Source organism: Pocillopora verrucosa, chromosome 8 (assembly GCF_036669915.1).
Source record: "Pocillopora verrucosa isolate sample1 chromosome 8, ASM3666991v2, whole genome shotgun sequence".
Lineage (NCBI taxonomy): Eukaryota > Metazoa > Cnidaria > Anthozoa > Scleractinia > Pocilloporidae > Pocillopora > Pocillopora verrucosa.
In genome coordinates this window covers 492,746-509,029 of record NC_089319.1, presented here as the reverse complement: position 1 = coordinate 509,029, position 16,284 = coordinate 492,746, and the positions used below count along the sequence as shown (strand labels likewise).

The 16,284-nt window shown below is 38.7% G+C and overlaps 3 protein-coding genes across 3 annotated transcripts; 1 reads left to right on the top strand and 2 right to left on the bottom strand.

Annotated features, from left to right (window-relative positions):
• Window positions 1–93: 93 nt before the first annotated feature.
• LOC131785811 (uncharacterized) lies at window positions 94–3,264 on the bottom strand. Its single transcript, XM_059102758.2, has 5 exons — window positions 3,016–3,264; window positions 1,980–2,263; window positions 1,082–1,232; window positions 884–919; window positions 94–537 (listed from the first exon to the last, which is right to left on the bottom strand). The coding sequence occupies exons 2-5, from the start codon at window positions 2,256–2,258 to the stop codon at window positions 242–244; spliced, it is 762 nt and encodes a 253-aa protein (XP_058958741.2). The 5' UTR covers window positions 2,259–2,263; window positions 3,016–3,264; the 3' UTR covers window positions 94–241.
• Window positions 3,265–3,407: 143 nt separating this feature from the next.
• LOC131785813 (small ribosomal subunit protein uS8A) lies at window positions 3,408–5,985 on the bottom strand. Its single transcript, XM_059102759.2, has 5 exons — window positions 5,914–5,985; window positions 5,576–5,716; window positions 4,714–4,793; window positions 4,039–4,124; window positions 3,408–3,542 (listed from the first exon to the last, which is right to left on the bottom strand). Exons 2-5 carry the CDS (start codon window positions 5,706–5,708, stop codon window positions 3,449–3,451), a joined length of 393 nt encoding a protein of 130 aa, XP_058958742.1. The 5' UTR covers window positions 5,709–5,716; window positions 5,914–5,985; the 3' UTR covers window positions 3,408–3,448.
• A 59-nt stretch (window positions 5,986–6,044) lies between these two features.
• LOC131785809 (echinoderm microtubule-associated protein-like 6) lies at window positions 6,045–14,861 on the top strand. The gene is made up of 14 exons (XM_059102755.2): window positions 6,045–7,336; window positions 7,612–7,728; window positions 8,174–8,360; window positions 8,726–8,831; window positions 9,083–9,277; window positions 9,470–9,684; window positions 10,531–10,719; window positions 11,135–11,179; window positions 11,273–11,392; window positions 11,549–11,720; window positions 12,206–12,334; window positions 12,903–13,168; window positions 13,556–13,712; window positions 14,056–14,861. The coding sequence occupies exons 1-14, from the start codon at window positions 6,459–6,461 to the stop codon at window positions 14,151–14,153; spliced, it is 2,874 nt and encodes a 957-aa protein (XP_058958738.1). The 5' UTR covers window positions 6,045–6,458; the 3' UTR covers window positions 14,154–14,861.
• The last annotated feature ends 1,423 nt before the right edge of the window (window positions 14,862–16,284 follow it).

The window sequence follows — 16,284 nt, the reverse complement described above, 5'->3', positions numbered from 1 at the left end:
GCTTTCACAATCTCTTGTCCTCGCAGATCAGATAAGTAATTCTCTCTTTTAGCTGTTAGACATACCTTGGTAAGTCATACGAGAATCTGGTGTTATAACAAAATTACACCCTTAAGCTAGCAAGTTTGAAATGTATCGAAATTGTAAAATGTCAACACTCCTTTTTTTCGTGGAGTCTTATGTTTTTTAAACCGCTTTGTTTGCTTTACCTCGTACAGTTCATGAAGCACGAAATATGTATCTATAATATTTCTACTGTTCCGTTACTTTGTAAGTGATGATCATTCATAAATATTCCATAGAGTCCTAAATCAAACTCTTTTTTTCTAAAACTTTCTCCAAACTTTTCTTGCAAGGCGGCGTAGTTTTGCAGAATTAGTGCTGAACACGGCGTCTGTAGCAAAGCCTTAAGGTAACATTGCCTCCACTTTGTTGTCTCAGGCCATGAAAGATGGTTCACTACTACTTGATCAAATATTTTCTTCTCGCAGTTCTTGTGAATATCAAAAGCACATTTTTCAGGAAGCTGTTGTATTTCTAAACGAGAAAAGAAAATTTCAGAAGCACGAAAATTGAAAGGCAAACTCGGAAGGAGAAACGTGGTTTTCTTGCTCCCAAGCCTGAATTATACAATAGAATCGATAGTTCACGTTTGGTCGCAGGCCAAATTATCTATCACGAGCTCGACCCAGTCTACCTGTATTTCATTCAAACATATCGATCGCTGAATCGACCATGGGATTCGTAACAAGACATGAACAATGTCTTTCAATGTCCCCGCCATTGAACTAGCTTAGATCAAAGGATCGACAAGAGGACGCCCCTGTGCCTGAACAATGATAAAAACAAACAAACAAATGATTAAACGAAGTGAAACACATACCCGTAGGATACTCCTTAGACAGCTTCTGTGCAGCAGCTGAAATATAACAGAAAATATTGTCTGATATCCAAGTCTTTTTAAACTTTATGCAAACGCTGGCTGTAGAATGAGAACTTGTCCTACTTCTTTGAACGCGCCGGACAGGCAAGAACATGAAGTTACGGGTGAAAAAATGGAGTTTTTTAAGGTTTTACTCACCGGAGTTCTGAATAGAGTCCTGTAGCTTTTGGTAGTCAAGGTCAGGACACATCAGTACTTTATCCACTGTTGCAGACTTGAAAAGAAGAAATCGATCCTGATCTAACAGGTCTCCTGAGCCTTCGCTTTTTTCAAAACATGTTATCGTTTTCTGTATCAAGAGGGACAAGGAAAGTTCTGAAAGCAATATTAACTGTAGATTGAGAGAATTCTCTCACAAATTGAAAATGTTGGTGAAATAAAGTAGAGCAGGGTCTGTGAAGAGGGAAAATTTCCGTACATATACCCCCCTCTGATATGGAAAAGTGATTACGATTGATGGTAGGGCATTCCCCATAGGATCCTAACTTCCCATGCCTGTAGGACCCAGCCCACCCCACCCAGCCCCCTTTCTCCCCCCCCATTAAAGAAAAAATATCAGAAACTTATAGACTTGTCCGATATTTTAAAAACTGATTTGGTAGATTTTATGTTGTTACAAATTATATTTTTGAACTGTTAACCGGCTATAACCTTTTCCTTAGTTTTCGTGAGGCTAAATATCTTCGTTTACGTTATTCTACGATCTGCCGAGCATAATCAACGTTTATGAACAAGTTACCGTATAATCGACCTCAATCGGGCAACAGTAACAACTCACTCTTCAGAATAAGCCATCGAGAAAAGTACATAGCAAATGTTTCTAAGGTGTGTATCAATTTTGACGGCATCTAGTAAAAATAAACCTATTTTTTTTCTTGTTTTTTTGGTTTTTTTTTATCTAAACAATCAAGTACTTAACGACAATCAAAATATACAGGACGGAACTGCTCGTTGATGCCGTAGAAGTCTTCGATTGACTTCGATATGGTCTGATATCCTTTTCAGGCCAGCTTCTACATCGAACCCAAGAGATTACCTGTTTTATTTCGCAAGCTGTATCAGGAAATGGAGGTTCGCCTAAGTCTACCATCAACCGATACTGGATACTGTTACAGTCCTTGATAATGTAAGTCTCTGATTTAGACGTATCAACTGTTGAATAAGCCACATCAAGGAAAAAACTACAAAGTGAGGTTAGCACTGGAAATAACAGAGCAGAATTTGGGCTGACCATCATCTTCGATTCTTTGACTGACTTACAGTTCGTGGGGATTCCTGTATATGCAAGGTTTACTTGTTCAGTCAAGAGTGTCATAACACCTGTTCAGTGATTATTACAAGAAAAATAGAACACCGGTAAATTTCTTGTTGAAGAATACCTCTTCAGATGATGAATGTAATAAAGATCGTGTAATGATGCTTACAGCTGTCAGCAGGATGTTTAGTGCTCAAGAAATTGAATTTCAACAGTGCATAGCATGGAAAACGCCAGTGCCTAAATGAGGCGGTGAAGAAAAACTCTTTGGCCTTCCAGCATACCCTCGACGGCTTTTTAACAAAAAACGATACACGCACAGGGTTCTTTGGCGCGTTGGTAAACGAATTTGAAGTTGGAAAATTTTCCTGCTCTCTAACGGCTTAGACTCAGTGATCTGACTCTCCAGAAAAGTTAGGTGCTAGAATCCGAGTTTGGCTCTAAAGATAACTGCGAGGTAAAAAGCCGTTAGACCATTTAACGACCTCCAACTTGACTTACTAAATGAAATAAAGGGAATAAGTTTCTTAAGAAACTGTGGTGCTGCGTTGGTGGGAGAGTACAACAGGGTAATTTAGTTTTATCAACCGAGTTGTAAACGTAAATTGGCCACCATAAAGGGTTTAAAGGCAGAACAGGGGCTAGCGCTCGAAACGTCAGCCTTTAAACTCTTTAAGGTTGCCAATTTACGTTTTCAACTCAGTTGATAACACTAACTCACCCTTAGTAAATGAAATGATTGCGATGTGCAGGCCCACTTCGCACAAACTTGCTTACAGTGTAATCCTACAGGTCTGAGACTTAACAAAGATGTTACCTTGTTGAATTCCAGGTTATTGAGCTTCAGTTAACCCCATAAAACCTCATTAGTTGACCCAGTGAGTTGACTTTCCCACCAACCAAACAGTTTCTGTATATGCAATTTTGTGTAAGTAATTAATAAGTTCATAGATTTGAAAGGGGGCAAAGCAGTCCTGCAAAGGCTTTGTGCTCCAGCCAAAGCAGAGAGTATTAATTATACCAACACTGCAAAGTGGATGCCCAGGGCATGAGCACCTCTAAACACACACCTAGAAGGTGTCTCATAACCACCTTTCACCGCAAGGGATTAATTGTGTAGTAATCTGAGCATCAGCTTTGCAGGGGGACAAGAAAATTTCCATCAGTGAGAACTGCAACATATACAACCAAGTGAATCCAAAAAAAGGCTTTACACAGAATTTTTCTCTGTTTATTTATAACGATTTCAGTCAGTAGAAAAACCCAAGAAGTTTTCCACCAGTGTGCTTTCTTCTGGCTTCTTCGTGATCCATGATGCCACTCGATGTGGTGATCACAAGGTATCTGCAACAACAATGTTGGCATTAAATTAAAAAAGGCAACTATTTTATGAGCAAGTACCCTTGCTGTGTCATCATCTAAGAAACAAGAAACAAATCTTTTCTCTTGCCCACTTGCACAATCAGTCAGTGTCTCCAGTGGGCCATATCCTCACTAAACTCACCTAGAGAGTCACCCTAGGAAATGGATTGCTGCTTAAAACCATTTACCATTTGATGTCACTGGCAAATTATTGTAAGAGCGTAAACAAAGCTTCATTTCAAACCATATAAATTCCTTCTTTGATTCCCAGCCTAGTTGTTTGAAAGGGGGGAAAAAACAACCATCCATGCAAATTGCTATCCATCAACAAAAACTACTGGGACATCAAGTGAACTGTAATTTAAAGGGTGGCTGGCACTATTGGCCCTTCAGATACATGGTTCTAAACCTAATGCAATACTGCTGAAGTCTTCCATTTAATCTGAAATACTTTCATCTTAGCAATACTAATACTTACCCAAACTGTCTTGATGGTAGAAGATTGCTTGCCCACTGTTCAATGTCGTGAACTTTCAAGTCATAGCGAGGACTTATGACACCACACTAAAAAAAAAAAAAGAAAACAGTACCAAAATTATTGGTTGATCATATCAGAGAAACTCCTTTATGTACTCTATATGACTGAAATACTGCCCTAAATGTACTTATGAGTATAAAGATATGGATCCTACAAGAACAAAGAACAAGAGGAAAAAGAAACAATCACAGAAGAAAGAGTTTCAAAGAAATCAATGGTTTTGCTTTTCTCTGTAAAGATCATTTATGAAATAAATGAATAAAGGATGAAAGTTTCTAAAGAAAGTGTGGTGTTGTGTTGATGGAAGGTAATACAAGATAATTTTATTTTATGACCTGAGTTGATAATGCAACTTGCTCACCCTTTGAGCACTATCCTTTGCTCAGTTGATAGAACCAAATTATCTTGAATTTATAAAGTAGTTTTCTTCCACTACAAAACAACACTTAGTAAGCAACTTCTGCAATACCTGGAGGAGGTAGCCCAAAATGGCAAATTTTTCATGATGGTTAATTTTTTTTTTTTTTAAGTGTTTAAGACTGTTTAGTGCAAGACTTTCATCACTCAAATAATCTCTTTTCACCTCTATCTGTATAGCGACAATACAGTACTAACCTTGTTCAAACGTCCAGTAAGGTTAACAACGATCTTGCCTGATCTGTGATCATCCACAATTTCAAATTCACCAATATAACCTGAGACGAGCAAAATAATACACAAAAACATCAGTTGTGATAGTAAAAGATTATATACACTTGGGGTGTCAAAAAACCACACACACTCACACATGCCCATTATGCTGTGTGGCACGTAGGGCAGCATTTTTCCATTTCCGTAACATGGGTGTTTTACAGGACAGGGTTGTTAGCCCTGTGCCCAACCCCCTAATCTGGAGGACCAGTGGATTGCACTTCATTAGACCTCTACCCTTCGACCTATCAGGCTTGGATAGCCCTACCAGGAGACAAACCTCCCGCCAGCATAGTTCTAGGGGTCTCCAAGACACTCAAGCCTGCTGACCACGACAAGGTGGCGATCCTTCAAGGGAAAAAACCATACAGAGGGATACAATTCCCACTTTTCCACCACAAATAATATTTTATATTGTTATGCATCAAAATCTATCATATGGTAAAAAGTGCCCAACAAAATATCTCCAACCACAGTTCTTGGCCAAATTGTCAAAATACTGCGCGATGAGAATTTACATGTACTCCTACAGGTCGTAACCAGGCCGTTCATCTGACCTAGCTGATAGAGAAGAACAGTTTGAAAGCTTGGGTCAAAATTGACACTTTTCTGTGAAAAATCAAATAACGAGAAAAGAACCAAGAGATATGCGAAGGCCATAAGACTGGATTACCTTTAAACTACCCTTGCTGTATTTATATGCAGTATAACCACGTGTTCGAGGAACATTAATGGTAGATTTCTTAAATGCTACTTTGGGGAAAAAACAAAGTTTCGAGTCACTCACCGTGTTTCATCATCACGGTTAAAAACTTGATTATAACCTTCGAGGAGGGCCGTAGAAGAACCTGACGCTTTCCTCGTCTTTCAGCATTGCATATGGAATTGAGAGCGTCGCTTAATACGTTAATTCGCACCATGTTGAATCCTATGATAGAAAACACTTTCGTGTCAGCAGAAGCGTCAAAACAAATCCCATAAAAAGCAGCATTCGATAAAAAAGTAAAAAAATAACGACACAGAACTCAAGAAGAGTTCTTGCTTTATTCAGAGAAGGAGAAAAATATGGGTATTCGCCATTTCAGTTGCGGATGAAGGCAGATTTTTGAGAGATCTTGCTCATACCTAGGTGGAAGTTTGCGATCGCAAGAGAGAGAGAGAGAGCATTTTAGAGCCTAGACCATAATACAATTCCCGGTTGCCTCGGTTTGAAGTCATGTCCAGTTTCCAGGCGCGGTTCACAGCGGAGAGCGGGTAAACAGAAATCAACAAATGGCTCATCTGAGCTTTCAAGTTTATTAGTGTCAATATTTGAGCTCTATTTAAGGATGTTAAGTTTATCAGATGTACTCTACGTGTAGATGGCAGAATCTTTTCGTTAGCCAGGAACAACGAGGGTTTTTAACCACCTAGCTTCACTACAACTGCAAATGTATGGTTGATCGATGGCCTCTTGGGAAAACATATTTAAGTTATTGTAGTTCACTTGGGAATTTATTCGAATTTGGTTTTCATCACTGGAGAAATAGATGGATGACTGATTGGTAAAAAAAGGTTGACAAGGGATTTTTCAGTTATGATCTGTACAGTTTAACTGTTTTGAGAGAAGTTGTATCACTGTTGTTAGCGTGACTTTTTAAGGTACTGGAAATAGACGTGAATGTCTTACAATGTTTACAAGAGAAAAAGTGAAAGTTGACCCAGCCAAAATCACTAACAAGAAAGGAAGAAAGGGAAAAAGTTCCAAAGCAGCTTGGGAGACGCTTCTTTCTGGCTCCCAAAATGATTCTTCAGGAAACATTAATGGTAGATCACCTTCCCCAGACAAGAGGAATGGATACAAGCATGTGCAATGGTCTGATGATGATGACGATGAAGAAGATGACTATGATAAATATAACTCATCCATAACGCCAAATGCTTCTCTAAACTTTTCTGGTGATCGATCACAAAGTTTTGAAAGCTTGTGGCGGGCTGCAGCTAATGGAAGATCCAGTTCATCTTTGAACAGAAGCTTTGAATCTCAACGCATTCCCATCTCTGACTTTCAGGTGCATACTGGCCAACCACCAATACCCAAAGAAATTGTTGCTAAAATACGAGAAGGAAGATATATCAACTTTCAGGAAATTCTTCCAGAAAACCTTGAAAGAGAAACTACTGACAGCTACAAATCCATTGATGAGACTGAAAGAGTGGATGACATTACTAAATGGACTGATTGCATGGCTGCTTATATTGCAGTGTTTACATGTGATCATCCCAATCGTATAAGAGACTTATTGGCATATCAGGGTATTATAACTAAGTTATACCGTGAATGCCAAGATAAGAGAGCTTGGCAAAGGTATGATGTAGCATTCAGGCGTAAAGCATCCCAGAATGAACTGAAGAACTGGAGCACAGTGGATGAGAACCTTTGGATTATGGCATCATCTAGGGATGCACGAAGAGCTGTCCTTTGCAAGGCTTGTCTTTCTTTGGCTCATGATCAAGCTTCTTGTCCATTTGTTCCCAAAGAGGAATCTTCAAGAAAGCGGCACTCTTGGTAAGGTTTAATTATCAAATGAAACCTGTTTTAGATTTAATAATTGCCAATCAATTCACCATCATAATTTGAAGTTAATAATAGAATATTTGTCAAAAACTTTGAAAGAATTCCTAGAGGTTAAAAATGTTTCCTGAGAAAGAAGCTTGAAGAAAACTCTGAACTTTTCAAGTGCATGACAAAGCATTTATGTGAAGCTTAACAGCAAAATGCTTTCAGTGTAAGCTGTTCATTTGTTTAATATGTGACTCATAATTTTAATTGCTTCATGAAAGGTTGTCTAAGTCTGCAAAGAGAGAGACAGTGTCAGAGGAAGAGCGTCCACGATCAGTCAGTCCAACAAGAGGAAAGAGGGGTCCTAATGAAGGCCTTGATCTCAAATTTGCATTTGGGTATGTTGACAATTTCTAGTTTTTTTTTAGAAGGAACTGCTTTCTAATATTAGTTGAGAGATTTCTGTAGATATCAAGCCAGAGTGCACAACAGATTGGTTGACACATTATTTTCTTTAGCCAGTATTAAGTGAATATATGGAAAAGAACTTCAGAATTTATTATATTTTATCCCTGAAAAAATAATCCTTTTCACAGTCAATGCTGTACAATCAACAGAAACAAAGTTCAATTTTTTCTTGGGAAAGAGGCTGTAAATAAGAGTATTAGGAATGAACTAAACTTGCTAGCACCTGTACTCAAGAAAGCAATTTCAGTGGCATTCTTGAGCTCAGGTACCTAGGTAAGTCAACTATTCACTAGTAGTTTCAGATTGTAGCTAGAACTGTTTATATTAGTTTACAGCTTTTAATCTGGTAGGTCTTGTGCTTTTGTTGCCTCACAGGTATCATGGATACAATGCATGTAACAATTTATTCTACACACAGTCAAACGAAATAGTATTTCATGTGGCAGCTCTTGGAATAGTATACAGTCCAGCCAGTCATCAGCAGCGCTTTTACAAGGGTCACACAGATGATATTCTGTGTCTGACAATTCATGATGACAAAGACTTTGTAGCTACAGGACAGGTCTCTGAAAGTTAAATGTTTATCATATATATTAGTAATATTATTTGCTTATAGAGCCTAATGAAAATTACATGTACACTGCAGCAACTTTACAAATTTTTGCTGATATCTTCCATTGTTTTCCATTAGCAATTCTTGTATCCACATGTACATCACTGGTTTAGTTGGGTTAAAAAGGCACTAGGGAGGAAATTCCAAGTTTGCCATGTGAGAGCCCTGAAAGTCACAACAATAACAGAAGTCAAAGGAACTTAAGAATAATTTTTGATTGATAAAGAGACTACCTTTAGTTGTGGAATTTCCATCCAGACTTAACCAAACATTTTTATTTATTGCTGCACTTTGTCACTTACTTGTTATTAAAGGTGGGAAAACAGGCAGAGACTCATGTTTGGGATGCCAGTTCCATGAGGACTGTGTCTGTGCTGAAAGGCTTCCACAGGAGAGGCGTCATATGTGTTGACTTCTCAGGTACAGTAGGTTAACAATAATTGTTGCCTATCAAAAGAAGAGTGGAATTATATTTTGTGAGGATTGTGCTACCACCATGTGCATATATTTGCATGCACCTTATTTTCAAATTTTTTAGGTGCTAATGACCAAGAATTAACTGAAGTAAGACATTCTTGATCCTGTACCGGACACAAATTGTTGCTACACTGTAAATGTAGTTGTATTATACTGAAAGCAGTTCTCAGTTGGCTTCAATCTTCTTGATGTAGGAGATGGAAAGAAATTAGCCGATGTGGGCTTGGATGATGACCATAGCATCTGTATTTGGGACTGGAAAAAGGAAGAGAAACTGGCATCAACAAGAGGTCACAAGGACATGATCTTTGTTATTGAATGGAATCCTTTCAACATAAACTACCTGGTGTCTGTTGGAGAGAAGCACATCAAATTCTGGACACAGAAAAGTAATCAAATTTGTGAAATAAGTTTGTCTCCTGGTGATTGAGGAAATATCCAAATGTACAGTATGCAACAGTGTAGTTTATTGGATCAACATAGACGCATATTTATCGTAGATTTTTCACTGTATGCAGATGTGAGTACTTTTGGAAGGAACTTAGCATGTTTGACAATAACAATCTTCTCTGTGATTTTAGATTCAAAGCTAGAGAAGCGTCCTGTGACATTTGGTAAAGCTGGTACTGCTGCAACTATGCTGTGTGTTTGCCATAGTCCTACAGATGACTTGTGCTTTACTGGGAGTGATACAGGACTAGTATATGTGTGGCAAGGAACCACTCTTCGTCGCTCAGTACAAGCACACAAAGGACCTGTTTGTGCCATGTACTCACTCAGCCAATTCAAACAACAGGTATTGTACAAGGCATTGTATAGATAATCTTAAAATACAATTCTTTCCTTCTCTTGTTGCTTCTTGAACACTTAACTATGACAGTATTGTTGTTCTTGAAAGATTGATTTCCTCAATCATAGCCTTACAAATCATGTGACACTGTTTTGAGCAAGATTTACCTAATTTCTCTTTTGTTTTTGTGAAAGCCAGATTTCAGTAAGACATTTGAAATACTGACCGCATTTGTTTGTCCTGTGCGTTTGATATGCATCACATTTCTTGGGGAGATGTAGTGATTCAATATTCATACCTATATATGTACCTCTCACTCATTGTTATATAATGAAGTTTAGTGAGTGGCTTGCAGTCAAACTTCCTTGTTAAACTAAAACCCCTACTTATCATTTCTTCTTCTTCTTCTTCTTCTCCTTCCTCTTCTGTCCTTCTGACCTCACTGTCTCTGTCTGTCTAACCAAGCAATCTTTGGCAGCTGTAAGTTGTTTAGTTTAATTGACTGTGGTTTTTAATTTTGTTTAGTTGATATCTCAACCTCTCCACTTTGTGTGTTGAAGGTTATTTTTGTGACAAGGAAAGGAATCATTGTATAAATCACAGTACCCCTCAAAGAAGGTTGTTATTGGTTATGGTATAAGTATGGGGCTACAAAAAATAACTGAATTCTCTTTGAGGAGATTGGAACCCTTGACCTTTTTATGTTTGCAAGATGATGTAGTACTTCCAATCTTTAGTGAACTAAATAATGAGCATGGTCATTACTTGTCTCATGCACACTAAGCATGCTGCATACTGCTTGGATTGTTATTGTTGAAAGAAATCATAACACTCCTTGCTTGTAACATTCAGGGCTATGTGACTGGTGGAAGAGATGGTGTGGTTACTATGTGGGATCCACTTTTTGAACAATGTCTTAAAGCTTTCAAGGTGGAAGATGCTGCCATGAATCCAGGCTCAGTTCTTTTGCAGAATTTGCCACCTGTTAGAGCCTTACACACTGATGAAGGAAAAATACTTATTGGCACCGGAAATGATGAAGTTAGTTTGTATTTAACATAGTTCTGCAAAGTTTTACTCATTCTCAGTCGTCATGAAGTCCAAAATAACTACAGCTTAGGGTCATGACATGTGATACACAGGGAGTGATTAGTTATTCTCTTCTTCACCAGTCCCCACATCACATGCCCAGCATGGTTTAAGGGTGACTGGAAAGGAATCAGTTTCAAGGAATCCATGTAATTGTGTACTTTGGATTTGTTGACCAGAATGTTTTATTCATTTTGCTAAGTAATCACTTATGAATTTATTATAAGGCCTGGGGCACTTGTTTTATTTTCGTGTTATGTGGTTTTGGTTCTTGCAACATAACATGTAGTTCAACCTTAAGGTGCGCAGAGGCAGTGATTTATTATTTCAACTAGAGTCCTTAAGTAACAATGTTTATCTTCTTTAGATCATTGAAATTGAAGAAGATGGCAAGATGACAATTTTGGTGCAGGTAGCTGTCTTGCCTTAATTTTCATCTGAAAGTTGTTGCACGTCATTTTGATAATTCATTGCATTTTCATCGTTCTTATTTACGTTTCATCAGGGCCACGGTGAAGGGGAGGTGTGGGGCCTAGACACGCATCCAGCAGATGATGAGTGTATGACCGTCAGTGATGACAAGACACTTAGAGTCTGGGACCTAACTAAACTGAGACTAAAAAAGGTGAGTTTCACAAAATCTCTGAAATTGTTTAATTTCATCATCCAGTTTCTTAGAAGATGCAAAACACCGAGTCGCAACATTGTATTTTGTAATTAATTAAGTTAATTGAAAACATTAACATCGATACATCTGTTCCTTTTTCTGTAACCTGCGTAGGTAAAGAAATTAAAGAAAGGTGGTCGTGCTGTGGCATACTCCCCAGATGGTACTACTGTGGCTGTGGGTCAGAACGACGGGGGTTTCCTCATTTTAGATGCGGAATCATTGGAAAAGATTGTTGGATTCAAGGACAGAAAGGAGGGCATTTCCGATATCAAGTTTTCACCTGGTAAACTTTCATCTGAGTTGTTTGTAGCGTTGTGCTACTAATATTAGAAATACTTCAAAGGATAGCTTGCGATTAGGCCCTCATTATCTGCGTTTCAGGAACGCGCGTTTCTTCGCTTGCGAGAAAGTTTGAGGCTTTGGGCAACGTTAACTAGCGTGAGGTCTGTAAGCGGTCTGGCACTGTTAGTTAGTGCCAGACCCTCCACAAACTTCTCTCCGACCCGAGCGGAGAAATGGTCGTCTAATGAGGACCTGTCCGTATATTAGTCACAGGATCACCAAAAAGTTGTCTTATAGGAATCTCTCTTCGCGACTGGCAATCGACTCCTGGCAGAGTCACCTGCAAAATTTCGATCGTTAGCGTTTCGATCATTTTGCAAAGTAAACCGAATATTGTATTTTTCTTCCTTTTTCGTTCGAATGGGACAGAATTAGGTAGGAAAAATTGCATGTGAATGTCTTTTTGTTTGTATCTTACTCCCACAGATGGTAAGTTATTAGCGGTCGGTTCACATGACAACTTTGTGGATATCTACAGCGTAAGGCGAGGCAGACGGACTGGTGTCTGTAAAGGAAGCTCTAGTTACATCACTCACTTGGACTGGGACACTAAAGGTAAAAATGGTATTTGTTAGTACCAGATAGTACACGGTTTGAATTGTTCACGTACAGTTGTCGCTTTAGGATGCCTCTATTACTGCATTTCCTCTCATTTGGTCCAAAACTATGATGGACTTTGGCACACGCTCGCTTTCTTGATTAGACAAGTAGTTTCTGGGAACAATGAATATAGGGGGTAACTTTATAAAGAAACTGTGGTGCTGCGTCGATGGGAAAGTATAGCAGGGTAATTTAGTATTAACAACTAAGTTGATAACGTAAGTTGGCCACCGTAAAGAGTCACAAAGCTGACGTTTCGAGCGTTAGCTCTCCGTCAGAGCGAATGTTTCTAGGACACTTGTCACATATGAACCTAGAACCCATTCCATTGCGAAGTCCTCCGCTGTTTCTCATATTATTCAGCAGATCGGGCGGCGGAATCGGAACTGGCTTTTGTTTGAATCCTTACTGGAACCCAGATTTTCTCTGTTTCACGCACTTAAAAAAATTTGTAATATCTTATTTTATGATGAAACTTAGTGGAAAGATGTGAATTTCAACGTGAAAGTGCGTCATTTTTCAGGAAAGCTTATTCAAACCAACTCCGGAGCCCGCGAACACTTATTTTACGAGGCGCCATTCGGCAGTCGAAAGACCATCAGTGTTCCGGATATTGAGAGATTGCAGTGGTCCACGTTCACTTGTGTCCTGGGTCCAACTGTTAAAGGTGTTTTCCCGCCCGGAAGTGACGTCACTGATGTCAACGCCACCTGTCGCTCTAAAGACGGAGGCTTATTGGCCAGTGGTGATGATTTTGGTCTAGTGAAGCTTTTTGAGTACCCAGTGTCGGTAATAAGTTTTTGATAAATAATTGCTTCTAGTGGTATTTTGCATAGCTTTTTGATTATTTTACGGATCAATTGAAAAGGACCAGAAGAAGTATGTGTCCATCTTGAAGTAATGCACAAATCAGGAACAACCATAGAGATAAACAAAGGATCCTCAAAGATGAAAGTACATTTTTCAATTGAATTTTCGGCGGAAAATTGGACACTAGTGTCCTAAATCCAAAATCGGACACTGGTGTCTCAAGTCCAAAATCGGACATTTGTGTCAAAAATCCGATATTGGACACTGTTGTCTAATACCGTCGCTCTCTCATTTAGATAACATATGTGGCTTCGTCTCCTATAGGAGGCAGTAGCCACAAAAATTGAACGTTTGTCTTTTTTTCAGCATCGTGGGGCACGTGGTCGGAAGTATGGAGGTCACTCCTCACACGTGACAAACGTTCGGTGGAATTATGATGACCGCGTACTTGTGTCAACCGGAGGTCTGGATACCGCCGTGCTGGTCTGGGACCGACTGGTTGTTTCAGAAGTTGATGAACCAGGTGAGAACACTTAAAGTGGTTGAAGCAAAAATGTGGGAGCAAAAATTTTGATTGTTTTTTTTGCATGTTATTTTGGTTTCTGGATCAGATATATCTGAATTTTCTTTTTTGAGCGCTTAACCCTTACCTTTTCTGCTTTAGACCTATCCTAAAATATTTCAGTCAAGGGGAAACGTTCATGCGATTTTGGATTGGACATCGCGTGCAAAGAAAAAATGTCTCCAAATGATAGATGTTTCTTCCGCCTTTGTCTTTTAAGCTTCTCAGTTGTCAGCTGTTATCCAATGATGATGTGATTTTGTTTTATTGATAATCTTTTCACAATTGTAACTGTTGTTCACAGAAAAAACCACGGAAGAGAAGGTTCTTGTTCAACCAAAGTTTATCCCAACTGGACCCATAAAGAATCCAATTGCAAGAGGAAAACCTCAATGGGACTGAAGCACCTGGCTTGTATTTAATTCGTGGTCACTTTGTGGCTGGGTCAGTTGCTCTGCAAATTATTGAACAGTTTCAATCGAGTGTCGAGAGTACTATTCTTTACATTCTCATTTTCTTGCTTTTTTCATCGAGTTTTTATGAGCCCGTTGTCTTGCTTTTTTTTGGTCTTGATGAGCAACTGGCATTACTTTTGGTTTTACGACACTCATTCGAAATGCACTCCATTAGTGACTTGGGGGTCTTTTACCCTATGGGCGACTATTGTAATCCAGAATGCGTTGTATATCGCGTTGAATCTTTTTCGTCAGATTATGGCAGAGATCTTGCCCAAATTCTGAAGACAGCTACGTGCAATAATATATTCAGTCGCAATATGTCGTATGTTTATTTAGTCTTATTTAAAACGATATTTAATTATGAGAATCATTGTCGTTTCAAAGCAAAGCGTGCTTTGAAAGCGTTGAAGAGAAACTCTTACAGTGCGGCGGAAGATCAAATTGTAACTATTCCATTTTCTGTACATTCCCTCGAGAGTTCGCTTTGGGTTTCAAGCCTTGTTTTCCCTCAACTCATTGTACATGTATTTTTCCCAGTGGATAGAAAGTGAAAGAGATACGAGACACTTTTATAACTTGCACACATTAGACAAATTCATGTAACAAGAACATCCTTACTAGTGTTCTCACTTGGTATGGGTTGTTAATAAAACGTACCTTTCTTTAAAATTCACGGGTCTGTGTTAGTCTATTGAAGAGACTGAGAATATTTTTGTACTATGATCGAACCATTCCTCTTTTTATTACATGGTTGGTGATAATGTGATAGTAATAATTTGTCATTCCAGATTTGTACAGGCGTAAATGAGATCTTTACGAGGATGGTATTATCCCTAATTCCAAATTTCTGCGAGCATTTTTCTTTGTAAATAATTAGCTTAATTAGCTGCGCAGTTACAGTAATTACCGTTACAGTCACCACAATCGCTTATATAAAGATCGACGTGCGTTATCCTCAGAATCAAGTTTTAGACCTGACTCAAATTGAGAGCCAGCGGAGTCAAAGGGTACGATTGGTGCGCGTCAGTAGGTTTATCGTTAATGCTCCATATATTTCCGTTACAATGCTTCTTTCTTTTCTTCCCTTTAATATTATTTCTCCAATTCACCGGATGTCTCTAAGTCCAAGTCTGCCACAATGTAGCGGTATCGATAGCTGTTCCTAAATCCTGTCTAAATCGTGTGGGTTGTTGCTGAAAAATACGTGAAGTTCGTGCAAAAGTTTAAAAACTTCTGGAACGCGCATTTTCATGATGGAAAGCTCGAGAGTAGGTTTAGGACAAAAACTTTACGGTTTTAGTAGACTTTAAAAGAACATAGTGTTAGTTTAAGGATATAACCTGTACTGAACGTTGAACAGTGAACAGTACTCATCATCAACCTTACACTGAATCATTTATTTAAATTAAAGTAAATTTACAACTGAGTGGTAGAATATTTACCGTTTCGTAAGAGAGTGAGGTAAATGTTCTGCTACTAACTATCGATATTGTGTCAATATACACTCTCGAAGTGTTCTCGGCAGTTTTTGAAGAGGCAACCACGGAAAGTAAAAAGTCCATTTGACAGTTGTGCACTTATGTCGTAAAATGAGTTGTGGTTATTCATTGTGGTAAATAACACTTCAAAGGAGAAATATAATCTCATGATGTGGTTGCTTCGGACGTGGATCGCGACGTTTCGACTCCATACTGCAGTCTTCTTCAGGTGCGACCTACTCGCACATCCGAAGCGACCACATCGTGAGACAAACGATTATAATTCTCTCTTGAAGTTCTGCGTTTAGTTGCCAAGCCTTTGGTCAGGAATGGTATTAATGCTGAGGCTGACCCTAAGTGACAGATCAAGAGACGTGAGGAAACAAATTAGCAGTACAACAAAGTAGTATGTATCATAACAAGGTCACCATTATACCCAAAGGCATAGCAGCTTAGCAGAGAATTGTTAAAGGACCACAATATTGTGCATGAGCTTTTTTGTTTTTTTTTCTTTTGAGAAGTTGTTCAGTTTACGCATGCGCAAACTACTGTTGTGCTGCTGTGCTGTGCTCAATAATTTATATGAATTAATATTTT